Here is a 19006-nt window from a genome sequence, read left to right on the forward strand (position 1 = left end):
ATAGTAAGAAAACCTGGCAGATAATCAACGAACTACGTGGTAAGAAAAGACGTGAGATCAAGCCGAACTTCGTGATAAATAATGAACGTGTGATTAATCGTCGTATAATTGCAAATGAGTTCAATAAATACTTTGCCTCTATTGCAGCTAACCTGAACGAAGCATACTCTGGTGACTATTTGAGAATAAATTCGCTGCCTTCATTTACTGACTACCTGCCAACATCAATTACGTCCAGTATTTATCTTTGGGATTCTGACTGTACTGAGATTAAAGAGACCATAAGCGAACTAAAAAACGGGAAATCCAGTGACATACCTATTCATGTGATCAAGAAGTCAAGCCAAATTACTGCACCGTACTTAGCTAGATACTTTAACAAATGCATGCAAGAAGGCCACTTCCCCGATGAATTGAAGACTGGGAGAATCAGCCCCATTTACAAAAAAGAAGATGAACAGCTATTAGAAAACTATAGACCAGTATCAACTCTACCTGTATTCGGGAAAATTCTAGAAAAGTTAATTTATAAGAGGCTCTATAGTTTCCTTACTTCCAAGGGGATAATACATGAAAACCAGTTCGGCTTTAGGAAAGGACACTCCACCAGCCATGCACTGAACTACTCTGTAGAACATATAGAATCGTTAATTAGTAAAAAGCAACATGTCCTAGGGGTCTTCATCGATCTCTCAAAAGCCTTTGACACTCTAGATCACTGTAAACTAACTACTAAATTAAAAAACTACGGTATAAGAGGGAATGCTCTGAATCTTATCTCTAGTTACTTGTCTAATAGGAAACAATTTGTAAATGTTCTAGATACCAAATCTGATGAATTACCGGTCGAATTTGGAGTCCCTCAGGGTAGTGTATTAGGACCTCTACTTTTCCTACTGTATATCAATGATATTTGCAATATAACTAATAAGGGTAAATTTGTCTTATTTGCAGACGATACTAATATATTTGTCGCTGCCGATTCGAAAAATAAAGCATACGAATTGGCTAATGAAGTACTACAGGCCGTAAACAAGTATATGGGAGTTAACCTACTGCACATTAATGTAAAGAAGTGTTGTTATATGTACTTTTCTCCCTCTAAACGTGATAATAGCGAATTAAATGCAGATATAGATAGCCAAAACTTGTCCATAAATAACAAAATAATTAAACGTGTAAGTCAGACAAAATTTCTTGGAGTAATCATTGATGATAAACTAAGCTGGAAACCACACATATTATCTCTCAATAAGAAACTAAGTAGTGCTTGTGGACGTATCTACCGTATTAAGAAATGCTTGCCAGAATCACTATATAAGCAAATATATCATTCCCTCTTTGAATCACACCTAGGTTATGCTATTTCTGTCTGGGGAGGTATTCCCAATAATCAGTTGAAACCGCTATTTATTACTCAAAAGAAGTGTATCAGGATTCTCTTTGGAGACTTTGAAGCCTATGTAGACAAGTTCAAGACATGTGCTAGAGCAAGACCAATTAATTCTCAACGTCTAGGATCTGAATTCTATGTTAAAGAGTCCACCAAACCTCTATTCACAAAACACGAACTACTTGCTATAGAGAACCTATACAGATACCGTTGTTTAATGGAATTGTTTAAGATCATTAAGTCACGAGTACCAATTTCGTTATACTACCTATTCGGCTTATCAAATAGGAAAGATAATTTGTTAATCACGCCCTCTCCAACTAATCAATTTATGTACAAATCTGCATGGCTGTGGAACGAATTTCGTAAAGTTGGGCCGATGAATTTCACCTCCCCTTGCAGCTCTGTCAAGAATTTGCTTAAACAGTCACTTCTAAGAGCTCAAAACAGGTATGGAACTGATTGGTGTGACAAAAATTTCACTGAATTCTGAGTGAGAAGTGATACTTGCCTGTTATTCCCACTTACTGACTGATAATCTTATCTATGGATACCATGCTTGAATTTAGGTAAACAACATAGCACTTCCTCACCAGTCACGTTGAACGCGATCGCCGAATGATAAAACAATATGGGAATGAACGCGCACAGCATTGCGCGCTGATACTCTAAATATATACTGTGCGCGTTTCGTCCGGAACCTGGGGGAGTTCCCGCTCTAATATATCTGACGACAGTGATCACTCATTATGAGAACTAATCCCGACCACTTTCCCGGTCGAACAGTACCCAAATCAAACTAATTTATGAACCACGTGTATAGCCAACGTCCTTGCGGTGCTGAGCCGATGTAAAACTCTTCTGTCTCTTGTTAATATTTTAGCTGAACTGTGCATAAAAGTGTGTAGTGACAAGTGTGTAGTGGTAATGCATATTATTTATTATGACGACGCGATATTTATAATGAAGAATTAAAAGCTGCTTTCGATATGACTGGTGGTGGGCTCTCTCCGGCGGGACATAAATCTATATAGGGGGTACCCGGGGTACGAGTTAACGAACAGTGTTCGTGTCCTTCCACAACCCCCTGTTACCTGTGTTTCTGTCGGGGTAGCCTAATTCATCCGTTAGAATCGCAGAGTTAGCGGAGCTCATGATATCTCGCGACGTATGCTGCATGAACGGTGCAAGACTTGCGCCGTTTGTTTCAGCATCCAGTTGCGAGTGCTTGCCCATCGAAAACATGATTAGTGATTGTGGATTTTATTGATATTACTGATTATCCATCATATTCAGTATTAATGTTATCCATTATTTATTTATTGACATCCTTCAGTCTCCAAAACGAGGTGTGAAGGTAAATTAACTTTGAGCCTTGTTTTGGCGACTGCTTAATCGATGGGCAAGTAGGTATTTGTTTTTTAGCAGTGTTGAACATTGAAACAATTATAAAATGTTTATTTTTATCTTATATAACGTACAATATGAATGACATATGCTATAGTGACGTAACATATATAGTGCAAAGAATTAGTAACTTGCGAGATGTGATTTAGTGATAATCGACGTTAACATTTTGCAGTTTACAGTTGCACAGTGTTGACGTCGATTGTTACTAACATGTATCTGAATTTAATACAAGTACATGTCACATATAAATTGGGTAGCTGAATGAAACTCGTGCCTCAAAATTTTCCGTTATTAGCATTGCAGTGTCCACGCCCTGTACTGCATTAACGACCGAAATTTTCCCAATATGCAATTATTGTTTTGCTTCTAAAATTCTCTGATAATTAATAATATATCGTGACATGTAATTGTAAAATAACAAACCTCGCGCGCGCGGCGCTTACATCTGCACCTGAGAATCTCTCAGCAATGTGTGGCTGTCTGCGCGGCGGGCTGTGTATTGTGTATATAGCTGAATTTAAATTTAGATTTATTTGTAAATGTATAATAATATTAAATATGTATTGATTGTTTTGTGGTAAATAAAAATTTTGTTTTACTAAAAAAAAATTTTGTTTTACTCATGAGATATTTATTCCCTTTCTCTTGGCAACACACGGATTTTTATATAAATATTGGACTTGTTGCTTCTTCTTTTCGATATAATTTACACCCTCTATTTTTGTTAAAACTATATTTGACACTTCCCAAAAGTTGCCTGTGTCTACTAAATTATTAGTCTTTTTAAATTCTTCTAGATTAATTTTAAAATCAATAACAGACACTGAATTTCTAACAAAAGATGGCAATTTATTCCAAAAGCTGATAACACGCTCTGATAAAAAATTATTAGACAAGGTTTTAATATTTCTATCAATATTGTTAGATTTAGTGCTAACAATTTTATCTCCCGATCTACTTAAATTGAAAATATCTTTTCCATACTCAACCTTTCACTGTAAGGAAGTGTTCCAATATCATCAATAAGGCGTGTGAACCTTCTCTGGACATTTTCCAGTTCAATGATATAGATAGTAGCCCAATTCCCATGACAGGCAGGTGGAGACCACAACTGAGCACAATACTCCAAGTGGGGTCTTATTATAGTTTTATAAACATTTCTCATAACGTTAATTTCTCTTATAAAGAGATTCCTTGTAACCCATGCAATCATACTGTTTGCTTTACTAATACAACTTTTAATATGTTTCGACCATTTAAAATCTGAAGAAGTTAAAACTCCAAGATCTTTCTCTGCTTCAATACATTCAAGTGTAACACCACTAAATACATATTCTTGAAAGGGATTTTCATTAAGTGGAACATGCATTATTTTGCATTTGCTAGGATTAAACTTTAACAGCCACACATTTTGGCAGTTTTGCAAGCTTTCTAACATATTGAAAGTGCTTTCAGTGTCATTGGCATCCATAATAACTTTAAGATCATCTGCAAACAGTTTTGATATACCATTAAAACAATCAGGCAAGTCATTGATAAAAATGACAAACAATAAAGGACCTAAAACAGAACCTTGTGGGACGCCTGATAAAAAATCACGAAGGTAGGAATATGCTCCACCAACGAATGTCTTAAATCTTCTTCCAGATAAAAAGTCTTTCACAATATCTAAAGTGTTACCACTTATACCCAAATTTCTCATTTTTGTAAGTAGTCTATGATGTGGAACACTATCAAATGCTTTACAAAAATCTAAGTAAAACACATCTACGGGTGCACCATCTTCTAATATTTCGATGATACATTCTACACTCTCTAATAGATTAGATAAACAAGATTTACCTTCTACAAATCCATGCTGGTTTGGATCTTCTTACTAACAAAACTCATAAACAACCAAACAGATGAGAACACTGACTCAAGCAATTGTAATCTCATCGCTTGACTACTGCAATGCACTTTACTATGGTTGTAGTCAAGCCTCAATTACGCAGCTGCAGAACATTCAGAACCGAGCATGCCGTCTGGTTTTTGGATTAAAGAAGAGAGACTCAGTCGAGGAGAAGCTCAAATCCCTTCATTGGCTCAAGGTGAAGGAGAGGATTGAGTTTAAGTTATGCTTACTGATTTTCAAAGCAGTCAATGGTGTTGCTCCTGCATATCTGTGTGATCTAGTAACATTTGTTAGTTCGAGTAGCAGAAGAACTTCCTCCTTACACCTACCCGTCGGATCTACAAGATCACACCCAAGAGCGTTTCAGACTGTTGCTCCGAAAATCTGGAACCAACTACCAATTGAAATTAAGACTTGTTCCGATGTTGATCTGTTCAAAACATTATTAAAAACTCACCTGTTTAAGAAAAGTTATGGCATGAGCGATTAATTGACAATATAATAACTTTATTTTTTTTTATTTTTTTTATTTTTTTAGAGAGAGGCTGGGCCTGGTTGGCCCACGAGAGGATAGCATATGAATGCTTTGCCTACCTCTGGGGTATGGCAGTCCTGTGGGAGGATGCCAGTGGAACTTTATGTTATTTGCTTAAACTGTTTAGGATGCAACCTAATGTCATGATCCTTTTGAACTTATTAGCAATTAGACTGTTAGCTCGCTTCACAAGCATGTCATCTTCGTTCCAAAACTTTTTATGTCCTATGCATACACTCCTTGATTAGTCCAGTCATTTACGGACATTTTTGGGTTAGTACCTGCAAATTTTCAGATACCCACGAAACTTTGCACAGACCTTCCCAAAGGTATGAATAAACGATTTTCGGTTGGAGACATTTTTTTTACTTTGGGCAAAACCCAGGAGGGCCACGCCCATATTGACCCAATAACGTAACTGACCCCTTGCTTCTGAAGGTCGTAGAGACTTCTAAAGAGGCTTAAACGAAGCCGCATATGCATGTTTATATAAAAGTTATTGATCAACACATTGCCTAAAATCCTTACTTTTCGAGAAATTCGCCAAAAACCATTTTGGGCGTGGCGCTGAGCCGATTTTACTAACTTTTGATAGGATTGTGATAGAGTCTTTGGATAGAGTGCAAAAGAACTGCAATTGGCATATTTATATATGACTTACGAAGAAACATATGCCTTAAAGTGCTTACTTTTTCAGTTATTGGCGAAAAACTGATTTTCGGTTCCAGAAATCATGCAAAAATATGGGTATGTGGTACATTGGGCTATGAAGGCCTTAGAGATTTTTGAATGAGTGCAAATTGTGCAGAATGGCCATGTTTATATACAACTTATGAAGCAACATGCACCCTAAAATGCTTACTTTTCGAGTTATTTGGGGGAAAAACAGAGAAAATTTGCACAAAATAGAGCAAAATTGGTTATATCAGGTATATCAGCCATTTTTGCCTCCCGTTCTATGTTAATAACTCGAAAAGTAAGCATTTTAGGGTGCATGTTGCTTCATAAGTTGTATATAAACATGGCCATTCTGCACAATGTGCACTTATTCAAAAATCTCTAGGGCCTTCATAGCCCAATTTACCACATACCCATATTTTTGCATGATTTCTGGAACCGAAAATCAGTTTTTCGCCAATAACTGAAAAAGTAAGCACTTTAAGGCATATGTTTCTTCGTAAGTCATATATAAATATGCCAATTGCAGTTCTTTTGCACTCTATCCAAAGACTCTATCACAATCCTATCAAAAGTTAGTAAAATCGGCTCAGCGCCACGCCCAAAATGGTTTTTGGCGAATTTCTCGAAAAGTAAGGATTTTAGGCAATGTGTTGATCAATAACTTTTATATAAACATGCATATGCGGCTTCGTTTAAGCCTCTTTAGAAGTCTCTACGACCTTCAGAAGCAAGGGGTCAGTTACGTTATTGGGTCAATATGGGCGTGGCCCTCCTGGGTTTTGCCCAAAGTAAAAAAAATGTCTCCAACCGAAAATCGTTTATTCATACCTTTGGGAAGGTCTGTGCAAAGTTTCGTGGGTATCTGAAAATTTGCAGGCACATGTCCATAAATGACTGGACTAGATAGTTATCTTGATCTAGTATCTTTGTTTCACACAATAGAGCATAAGTTTTGTGGTTTATCCACTGGGCTTAGAGTTTGTGTTTAAGCTACCAAATTTTATTATTATTATTTATTATAATTATACAGTTTATTGACGACACATTGACTGAATGTTATTTTATATTCTAATTTATATTCTAGATATTTTATTTATTTTTCAACAGACGACAACTTCCTGTTTTTTCGTCTATATTAGTCACTCATATCTCTTGTACAGACTGTTTTACAAGGACATTGACAGATGATACTCACATTAGGCATTCATTATTGCATCTAAATTATTTCACTTGCATTAGGTTTAGAAATTTATTCTCTGGTTAACAGATTTAATTAATTTGTAGTATGACAGTAAGGTATATAAGAAGTTATTTAATTTTGCTTGGGCTATTATATTGACTATTGAGGTTTAATGATGATATGGAATTTGAATTTTATATAAATTTACACTATGTGGTTGGGGCATTTTGCATAGTAAATATGGTTACTACTCCTATATATCATATTATTTGATTGGTATTCGATTTCTGATTATTTCCCTAGGAATATGATTATTATATCTCAATTTGGCTTTAGGTAGGGTGCCCCGCTAAAAGAACTGGATTCTTCCAGGAAACATCCCGTGCACAGAGCTTGGTCTACATATATATATTGAATTATTAACCATTCATTCTGTATGTTCACGAAAATTTATTTCAATAACAATCAATAATATGCCTCCTTACTAATTTTTCATATAATTTACATAAAATGCATGTAAGTGACACTGGCCTGTAATTTAGGGAATCTTTCCGACTACCCTTTTTATAAAGAGATGTAACATTTGCTGTCTTCCACTGTTCTGGAATTTTTCCACTTGAAGCACATGTTTGAAATAATTTAGTCACAGCAGAAACAAAACTTGAATTATGTTCAAGTTCTTTTAATAATTTAGGATGAATGCCATCTGGCCCTTTACTTTTACTAATATTAATTCTTTTAGTTCTCTGCCAACATCATCCATTGTTATCTCAATATTTTCAATGTGTAACTCATCCGCAATAAAATAACATTCTCTGTTCAAAGGTCCATCTGGTTCTTAGACAAAAACTGAAGCAAAAGCATCAGCCAATACTTCGGCAGTTTCAAAATTACTTTTGGTCAAAGATCCGTCCGGTTTTTCCAGGGATGATACACAACTTTTTAACACTCTTTTCCCTCTTAAATATGCATAAAATGGCTTCGTATTATATTTCATACACTGTGTAACTTTTCTTTCATAATTAACTTTACACTTAAATGACTTACTATCAAACTGTCCTTGTTGGTTCAGTGCAACATTAAGATTTCAGAAGAAGGATTATTATCAAGTTTATTTTTCTTTTCTAGTTAGTTGTCATCCGGCCACACAACAAGCAACTTATCTTGCAGCACCATTTTTCAATTAGTATATCAAAATATGTCATTGTTATTTTGCATGGCTGAAATGTAACGCTTGATTTATATATATAATAATTAATTGAACTTTCAAATAAAAACGACCCCTTAGTTATCATCCGGCCACGCATTATGCAACTTATATTGCAATACCATTTCTTCCATTAGTTGAAACATCAAAATAATATTAATTGTTTGTGTAATTTTGCATGACTGAAATGTAATGCTTGATTCTCATATTATATAATACTAGAAAGCGCGTGGTCACAGGGAGTAGTAAAACACAATATTTAGTAAAACAAAATTTTTATTTACCACAAAACAATCAATACATATTTAATATTATTATACATTTATAAATAAATTTAAATTTAAATTCAGCTATATACACAATACACAATACACAGCCCGCCGCGCAGACAGCCACACATTGCTGAGAGATTCTCAGGTTCAGATGTAAGCGCTGCGCGCGCGAGGTTTGTTATCTTACAATTACATGTCACGATATATTATTAATTATCAGAGAATTTTAGAAGCAAAATAATTATTGCATATTGGGAAAATTTCGGTCGTTAACGCAGTACAGGGCGTGGATACTGCAATGCTAATAACGAAAAATTCTGTGGCACTAGTTTCATTCAGCTACCCAATTTATATGTGACATGTACAATGTAATTGTATTAAATTCAGATAAATGTTAGTAATAATCGACGTTAACATTTTGCAATTAACAATTGCACTTAAATCACATCTAGAAAGTTACTAATTCTTTGCATTATATTATGTTACGTCACTATAGCATATGTCATTCATATTGTACGTTATATAAGATAAAAATAAACATTTTATAATTGTTTCAATGTTCAACACTGCTAAAAAACAAATACCTACTTGCCCACCGATTAAGCAGTTGCCAAAACAAGGCTCAAAGTTAATTTACCTTCATACCTTGTTTTGGAGACTGAAGGATGTCAATAAATAAATAATGGATAATATAAATACTGAATATGATGGATAATCAGTAATATCAATAAAATCCACAATCACGAATCATGTTTTCGATGGGCAAGCACTCGCAACTGGATATTCTTTGGTAGTCAGTTGTTATTCCATCAAAAAACGTCCATCCCAACCGAGGCCGATATTGCTGATTATAATGTAAAACAGATTAAATACAACATAATCACCAGAAAGGCAGCGTTTGATTCCATCAGAAGAGAGTTTATTTGGTCAAGCATGAGACACTATGGACTTCCTGAGAAATATCTTAGAATCTTTCAGGCATTCTTCAACGGAACCATGAGTGCTGTCAGGGTTAATGGTGAAATGTCTGATTGGTTCTCTGTTAATTCGGGCACTAAGGAGGGTGATATCCAGGGCCCTCCCCTATTTAATTTTTGTCTGAACTTTGGAATCTTTTTGGCAGAGGTTCACAAGGCAATCAGTCATGGTGCTGTACTGCAAAAGAAACTAAAGGGTGCAGATGAAAAAGTTATCATGGATAGTGACTACGCTGATGATCTGGCAGTGATGGACAATACTGAAGAAGGGCTGCAAGAGTCCACTGATCTTATAACTTGTTACACCTCTTATGCTGGGTTAAAGATCAACGCTAAAAAGATTCAATGCATGGCGATCAGCAAGTGTGTGTCCCAGCGACCTTACACCGAAAGAGACAGTATAAAGCTAACTGTGGAGGGAGAACCTGTTGAACAGGTCAGCAACTTTGTTTATCTTGGTGCCAACATCAGTGGCGATGGTACTATTGACCGAGATCTTGACATCAGGATCCAGCGTGCTAATGGTGCGTTCCAACAGTCGAACTATAAGAACGCCTACCAAGATCCGTATCTACAAGGCTGCTGTTATTACCATTCTGTTATATTTAAAGTCACTATTGTGACGGTACATTAGAACTAGACAGAAACAAAGTGTGAAGGGCCTGAACGGAACCCCTCGGTTTCAGTTCCTTGTTTAACACTGCCGTACAGCAAGGACATTCGCCGGGTTCTCCAAGGATGGGCACATAGCTCACTCCACACAATGCTCTGTCAAATGTTGCTTATATACCAAAGATCTACAGGAAATATTTTCTTGTAAGTTTTTAGAGGGCGATCTGTGAACAGACAACTACCTCATTCCCAACTATAGGAACTAGAATTCCTATACTATCCTAACAAGCTACACCAAGCATAGTTTCAGATGAGAACAGCCGTGATAAATCAGCAGGCTAGTACTCTTGATTATATATTTAAAGTCACTATTGTCTGAAGTCTGGAACACAACAAAGAAGCAGATGAAACGGTTTGAGGTCTTCCATCTGACCTCCCTGAGAGGAATCTTGAAGATAAAGTGGTTCTTCCATGTCTCCAATGAAGAAGTTCTCAGGCGTGCTGGAATTAAGTCTATCGAAACTTTCATCGGTGCGGCTAGACTAAGGTGGTACGGACATGTTGTCAGAATGCCAGAGACGTGGTTTCCCAATTTCTTACTGGATTGGAAACCAAACTATGGAAAGAGACTGAGATGACGACCCTGCAAAGGCTGGATGGCCTGTGTACTCGAGGATGCGGCTGTATTTACAGGTGTCGATAACATCAGCAGAGATGCAGTAAAACAGTTGGCTCTAAAGCGAGTGGAATGGAGGAACATGTTACGCCGTAGAAGAGATGTGTGTGATGCAGGGCGCAGGCCACTCCAACGACTAGGAGGAGACCTCTTCATGTAGCATGTAGCATGTATGTAATCACCAGAAAATGACAAAAATCACATTCTAACAATCATTGCACGTGTGTGTTTTCATTCCTATTTCTCATCCTATTTGCATATCCAGGCGGTCGTACATACAGACATACAGACATACAGAAATAATCTTTCGTAGTATGGATAATATTTAATTGAATTTTCAAATTAAAAAAATGAAATTACTTAATCGATTTACCATACAGCTCACTATGTATTCAGGACGATGTCGACAAGCTTAAATCTAGCTGGAGGGGATTCGTAGTCCCCCAGCATAGCAAACCTGTATTTCATTTGTCATGGTCCTAAGAAATCCTATATAAAAATAGGTCCACAGAAAGATTTCAATTCCTTAACCTTTTTCTTTTTCATTAGGGATTCATGTCAGAAGAGAAGGAGAGCTTGCTACGTGCGTCGATACAGAACCTATCTAAATCAGTTCAACGCTATGGAGTTGAATCTGGACTTGGTATGTTTCTCTATTAGTTATATAAAAATGAAAAATATTAATATGAAATATATTGATACCTTAAATCCCAAATTTAAAAATTATACTTCTTTATAGATTTGCGTGGGATTTGCAAGACAAATCTTGGATATGAGATAGATTGATAGACGTGGTATCAATTTGCTGGAATTTGATATATATTATATAATATATCAAATTATATAAAAGTATATCAACTTAATAACACCAGAATGTGTGTGTGTCTGTGTGTCTGTGTGTCTGTGTGTCTGTGTGTAATTTCCGAACAGTTATACAAAAAAAACGGTAATAGTTACGGGACTTGTTTTTTCGGTATAGTGCCGACAAAACTCTGATGAAGCCCATAAGAAAATTTTATAAAAATCGGCCGGTGGTAAGTGGTTTAATTGATGATTTTGTTCCAGAAATGTGACATAAATGGATGGGAGAGAGAACGAGGAGGATAACATGTACCGTAATTAGTTTAGCCCCACGTAATATCAGAGCTCACTCTTGCGGCCGCTTTGTTTTAACTGTAGGGAGATTTCATACTTTCATAAGACAGCATTATGCGTGATATCAAATATATAATGCGGTTGTATACTTTTACATTGCAACTGTGACAGTAAATTCCCGGCCGAAGGCACGGGTTACACTAGTATATATATACTTTTATGTGCAATGTGCATATTTCTAAAAATTCGTATGTACTGAAACTATGTTGAAACTTTTACCACGTCTGAAAAATTGAAATCATTTCATTACTATCAAAAGAAGCATAAGGCTTATGTAGGCGATGTTTAACAGCGGTCACGTGTTTTTGTGACTGTGAACCCGCTTATATCTGAAATGTATTCGTTTTCAGATACTGACATTATAATACAATAATACCTTCGCTTCTTCGGGCTAATTCCCGACAGCTTGCTGGAGGGAATTTGCGGCCCGAAGAATCGAAGGTGTTATTTGTTATAACTATTGACGGTGGCTCCTGTAAGATGTGTAATGTGATACGTGCGCATGATACAATATAGTGTGTAATATATAGTGCACCACTGTTATTTGTTATGAAACTTCCCGCCAGCCAGTCTGAGGTGACTCGCAGAATGTGCTCATAATACCTTCGGTTCCTTGCGGGAACAAGAATTTTTCGTTGCATGGTAACGAACGGAAGGAAGGACACACGACATATTTAAACCCCGGCCCACCTATCTCGTTCTCCAAAATCCACGTTTTTCTGCAAAAACCTCCATTCGTAACCTTTCACTATTGCCTTTTTTCAAAAGGGTGAAAAGGAAAAAATCTGCAAATTATCAGCTCTCAGTGCAGAATGTCTTCATTTTTGTGCTACGCAACGACGCAGTAAATGGTTAAACTTACCTGGGAACTTAAGATTTAGTAGAAAGAGGCTGGTGAAAACAATACTAGGTGAAACTCTCTTAAACGTTATAATTTAAAGTTAATTTGTTCTCCCTCACAACGTTAAGGTTTAATTGTTTAAAACATACAAATTTAGAATAATAGAAGATGCGATGGAGAAAGACAGGCTGGCACCGTCCATTAAGAAAAAAACCACTTACCCCAGGTCACATGACAATAGAACAAGAGTAATTTCCATTGTTATATCCAGATAACAATATGGGTGAAGCTAAGGGTGAAGTTGTTGTTTAAAAGTTAACAGGATAGACTGAGTTTCAAGTGTTTCAATTGTCAAAGATAAGCTATAAATGGGTAAAGTTGTCCGTCAGCCGTTAGTTGTCTTAACTGTCCTCGTTTCTAAGATGGCATTTCTCTTGTTTCATAAAATATTGATATTTGACCAATTTATAGGCCACAATCTATCAAATCTGATTCGTATTCCCAAATATGGTCTTGAATACAGGTTTTGGCTCATAACATAGCAAATTTTTGTCTAATTTGGGCATGTTACGGTGATTTGGCACAATTGAGCCAAAATTTGATCAAATATGGGCATGGCTGGGACCGGTGGGCACCTGGAGTACGTGACTCCCTCAAAAGTTCGATCACAGGCCCTAATTTGTTGGTCGAAGTCTAATTTCACAAAAATCAGGGTGAACCCCCTTAAACGCAAACCGCAAGAGGACAATGGGTCAATTCGCATCACATTCCTAAACTAGAAAGCAACAAGATAATTAACTTTATAACACAGGTGCTCGAGAACTCTTTAAATTCCTCTTTAACCCACACAATAAGCCGTGTTTCATGTGATTTAACTACACTCCCATTCATTCTGTTACACAAGCCTTACATTTGTAGTTTGCTGTGCGTGTGTGCGTGAGGGATGTAACTTTTAACACCTTTGGTATTTCGTCTGATAGTGTTGGTATTTAGATATATTTAAAGAGAACACCTGGTTTCTGGTATCGATTAGAGATATCAAGCTGCACTCTACAGTACCCCTCCTCCTTCTACTCCTCCTCTTTCTCCTTTTAGTATAATTTGTGCGCAATGTAGTCCACACACTGTAGTGTGTTACTACCTGGAAGAGCTATTGTTTATACTTGTATACAATGGCACGTGCACTGTCTCGCCCAGCATTGTACACATAGCAGTGTCTTTTTATTGTGTGCTCATTCCTTCACTCGCTCTCTGCCATATCGTCACGGTTCCTCCTTTGCTCCTTAATTCGAGGAGTAATCCAGGAGATTTTCACTTTGCTTAAAAGACTTAATTTGGTGTTCAGTTTAAGTTCAGGGTGTGGCCACACAAACCAATTTAAATTAAGTGATATGATACTATTATGAGCTACTCGCCACATGAAGAGTGGGTATGCTAATGTACTCATTTTCAACTTATAATTTATTTTCTGTGTTCTGCGAATTTATGCCCAAATATAGCTCGTATCGAATGACTCGTTGAGAATTATTGTTCCATTACGCAATAGTTATCTGTATCTTAAAACTATGCAGTTGTTATTTATCTGTATTTCATCCTGTAATCAGATATACTCTATAGTGGTGTTATATAATGACCGCATCGCTGTCATCTATAGTGCCATTACAGTAAAACCTAAATTTACCGCGGAGTTTTGGGGAAATGAAAGATCCGCGGTAAATCAGAATCCGCGGTATATTAGGGTTTTGTTGTTTACATAATGCATGTTGAATGTTGATTGTTGAGCCCTATGTGGGGAAAGGATATAGCCGGGTTAACGGTAAATCGGGGCTTGGTATATCGGAATTCGAAGTATTACTGTATACGAAATCGGCCCGTGAGATTGGTGCTCATTGGTCAATTGATACTTGTAGTAAATACTGCCAAAATAACAATCCTGCATCACTTAATCACTGCGTTATGGCGTCCACCACAATTACGTTGTCATTTTAGTTTCTTGCTCGTTATTTTGTGAACTTAATTTTTCCCTATTATTTTGTGTGATATAGAAAGTAAACGTGATTAAATTCATTTTGTTACGTCATTTGAAATTATAGAATGTAGACCAAGTTGTGGAAGTCTATCGAGCTAGATGATGGGGGGTAATCAGACCGTCAAAGAGTCTCTAGCAGCAATGTTATCCTTTACCAAGGATTTTCTCTTCCCTTCCCACAGCTACGAGTCATTCTCCTCTAAAATTCACCACTTAGGTTTATAACGAACTTTGTGTTAAAACTTAAATGTTTTTTAAAAATCACTATTCCCCCAGTCCCCACTATTCCCCCAGTCCCCACTATTCCCCCAGTCTCCACTATTCCCCCAGTCCCCACTATTTCCCCAGTCCCCACTATTCCCCCAGTCCCCACTATTCCCCCAGTCCCCACTATTCCCCCAGTCCCCACTATTCCCCCAGTCCCCACTATTCCCCCAGTCCCCACTATTCCCCCAGTCCCCACTATTCCCCCAGTCCCCACTATTCCCCCAGTCCCCACTATTCCCCCAGTCCCCACTATTCCCCCAGTCCCCACTATTCCCACAGTCCCCACTATTCCCCCAGTCCCCACTATTCCCCCAGTCCCCACTATTCCCCCAGTCCCCACTATTCCCCCAGTCCCCACTATTCCCCCAGTCCCCACTATTCCCCCAGTCCCCACTATTCCCCCAGTCCCCACTATTCCCACAGTCCCCACTATTCCCCCAGTCCCCACTACTCCCCCAGTCCCCACTGTAACCCCATCTCCCCCAATATAACCCCATCTCTCCCCAGGACCTGGAGCAGCAGCTGATAGTCGCAAGACTCTGGGAACATTCTCCGGTGTGTTTGTACCGTGCACTTTGAGCATGTTCAGTGCTATTCTCTTTCTACGTATGGGATACATCGTCGGATACGTGAGTTTCCTGTACTCGTTTTTTCTTAAGTCTGTTTTTAGGGGTTTAGTTGTAGGGAAATATATTATATATTAGGGATACATATTGTGCTGACGGCTGGAATTATAATACAATTTGTTATTATTATATATTTGTTTTCTGATGATAATCCTATGTGATGAGTTTACACAGCACCAGTCACAGTACTAAATTGCAATTATTAGATTATTGCGTAATAAGACCACTCAATCTTTTATTATAATATATGCTCATCACATAATATGATTAGGTGCCTTATATGGTTGTGTATACGAACTGAGATCAATTTTCTTTGGTCAACTGCGACTCAGCTATTGAAACGTGTTTCTGATTACACACCACTATCATGAGCTTAATTGTAACATAACCTGAAAAATAGTAAAATTACTATCAAAGAGTTCTGTTCACGGAGGAATGATAAACACACTCATCAGTCATCATGTTCACTAATTAGACTAATTAATTGATAATCAATTAACCCAGGGTGGAGTGATAGACACGCTCATCATGTTCACGCTCTCCTTCTTCATCGTGATGATGACCATACTCTCTGTCTGCGCTATCTCCACTAACGGCGCTATCGAGGGTGGAGGAGCATACTTCATGATCAGTCGCTCTATTGGACCTGAGTTTGGGGGTGCTATGGGCATCATCTTCTTCTTCGCTCAGATATTCGGTTCTACTGTAAGTCTCGGTTATGTTTATTTTATTTTGTGAGAATTTTAAGACTGATAACATCTGGTGAGTATGTAAAATGGAACTTCTAGAACTATCTAGAATTATCCTCGCCATTTTCATTTGTTGGTTTGAACCGAAAGGAAACCGGAAAATATTTTTTTAATTTATTTGAAACTTTTACAAATAATACATATACAATACAACAAAAATAATTAAAAATAAACGACATCATGAGGCATTATGTTGTGTATATATATGTATTATAGATTATGTACTTTTTTTTGTTTAAAAAATGTCAGCTGAGCAAATACACGAAAACATTATAGAAAAATATCCGATAAAACTCAAAATCTTATCAAGATTAGTTGCACTAGTTCATCTGATTCCACTGTCTGTATTTAGTAACTACTAAGTTAGACTTAGATATACTGAGTTCTTGTTTCATAATCAAACTGCCGTTTCGTGCTGCACTAGTGGGTTGGTTTTCTAAACTTTCACTACACCGAAAATCTGGCAATGGGAAAAATTCATTCAAAAAATTATATTATTGATTAATTATTATCATAGTTGAATAATTAATCAGAACAGTTGTCAAAGATAAATAAGTAACACAAAACTACGTGATTCGAATAAACTTAGCTTGTTATCATTATATTATAATTACCTGTGGGCGAAACTGGAAGATAAGATCGGAAATACTGTGATAAATGTGTGACCACATTATCCACCTTGGTCCTGAGGAAAGACCTAAAACTTGGGACCGCCATGCAGTAAACAAAGAAGTTGCCCATTATATAGAAATGAGAGCACATGACTAAACCCCTATTGATAGCAGTGTCTAGTTTACCTTCCCCCGAGTTATAGATTATAACAGATTTGGAGACTAGAAAGTAGATATTGGAGGGTACAATGGCAACTAGAGCTAAACTTGCGGTAAGTGTGACCGTTAAAATGCTATTCAAGGTACCCTGGCTCCGATTCTTCTTGCATTTCTTCCCGCTTTACGCATATGGTGTATCAAGAAGGTTGTTGTTACTGCTACTACTACAAGTGGAATGTAAAAATAGATTACAATGACTATGTCCAAAAGCAATGATTTCGATGTATACCCGTACTCGCATATGTAACCTCTGTAGTCGAAATAAGTATCATTCTTGTCTGTGATGAGGAAAGCAATAGGAACGCTCGAAGAAAGTATCCAAACTGCTACTACAACATGCACTCTTTTTCCGGCCAGGATTCTGGCTCTAGCAGGATACTTCAAAATGAGGAGCCTGCTGGTTGTCATCACACACACAAAGACTAGGCTAGTTGTCTGAGCGTAGTAGCTAATGTAAACTGTCAGGCTGCAGATGCGTTCCCTAAAGGCCCAGTCTTCCATGACGGCAGATACAAAACTAGGAAACACCCAGAACACAGACAATATGATATCACACACAGCTATTTGTTCTATGTAAGTTATGATAATCCTGTGGACTCTGATAGCGTTGTATTTGATAGAGGCTATCAGGATTACAGAGTCGCCGATGGATGAGGTTAGAAGAACCATGAAGATCCAGGCTGTGTAAGCGATAGTCCCTGCTTTGTCTTGCACCCTGGTTGAGTTAGAGTATTCGTAGGACATTGTCACCACTGATAAAATATGGTGAAGGTTACGAACTAAAGGACCTGTAATAGTTTATCAAATACTTTCTACTTGAATGCAACAACAACAACAGCAACAATTGAACAACAATTATACTTGGATATAATAAAACGTTCGCGTAAGGCAGCAATATTGAAACTTTTCTACGAACTAAACTTTTACAATCTGATACAAAACCATTAAAAGAGCTATTACAATTAATATAGGTGTTACTTAGCAGCCTGTTTTTATTTGTTAATTGCACCACCTTTCTCTGTTGCAAGTAAGTGGGCAATTTATAAGATATTCTAAAACTTTGTGGAAGTTACAGTTGGACTGCTGCTATCGACGATATAATGAACTGCTCCTGAAACACAACTTCAGAGCAAGATGCTATGAAATCAATCAGCAAGAGTTAGAATCACAATATTCAGAGCAAGATGTTATGAAATCAATCAGCAAGAGTTAGAATCACAATATTCAGAGCAAGATGCTATGAAATCAATCAGCAAGAGTTAGAATCACAATATTCAGAGCAAGATGCTATGAAATCAATCAGCAAGAGTTAGAATCACAATATTCAGAGCAAGATGCTATGAAATCAATCACCAAGAGTTATATTGTCTCATATTGTGTGTTAGTTTGGTGTGAAGTATTATGGTCTTTTTAAAAAATAACAGTGTTAAACTAAATTGATATCAGTTAAAGATGATATATGTAACAGGTAAAATTCATATAATTGACGATTAAGAGATATGGGAGTGTGTTCAGGACTCTGAAAGTGGCATACTCTTATAGCAATGGTATGAAATGGTTAACTTTAGTCAAGGTCTCATGTCTCTACGACCTTCGCTTTTGGCGCTGTGAATCTTGCGCTTCAGCGCAATGCGCAAATTCCTGCAGGAACTTCCCGACATTGCATTGTAGA

The 19006-nt window shown here is 37.1% G+C and overlaps 1 protein-coding gene across 3 annotated transcripts in view; it reads left to right on the forward strand.

Moving 5' to 3' along the window:
- The first annotated feature begins 10855 nt into the window (after nt 1-10855).
- LOC134826396 (solute carrier family 12 member 9-like) overlaps nt 10856-19006 on the forward strand; it is a 39097-nt gene continuing 30946 nt past the window's right edge. The window contains exons 1-4 of one of the 3 annotated variants that reach the window (XM_063838748.1): nt 10856-11007; nt 11387-11480; nt 15637-15758; nt 16260-16460. In XM_063838748.1, the coding sequence (XP_063694818.1) occupies nt 11393-11480; nt 15637-15758; nt 16260-16460 (411 nt within the window). In that variant the 5' untranslated portion in view covers nt 10856-11007; nt 11387-11392. Of the gene's footprint in view, nt 11008-11383; nt 11481-14924; nt 15080-15636; nt 15759-16259; nt 16461-19006 lie in introns of those variants that run through there. The other 2 variants (XM_063838749.1, XM_063838747.1) reach the window with 2 other exon arrangements.

This window comes from Bolinopsis microptera, chromosome 2, assembly GCF_026151205.1.
Source record: "Bolinopsis microptera isolate Bmic1 chromosome 2, MBARI_Bmic_1.0, whole genome shotgun sequence".
NCBI lineage: Eukaryota > Metazoa > Ctenophora > Tentaculata > Lobata > Bolinopsidae > Bolinopsis > Bolinopsis microptera.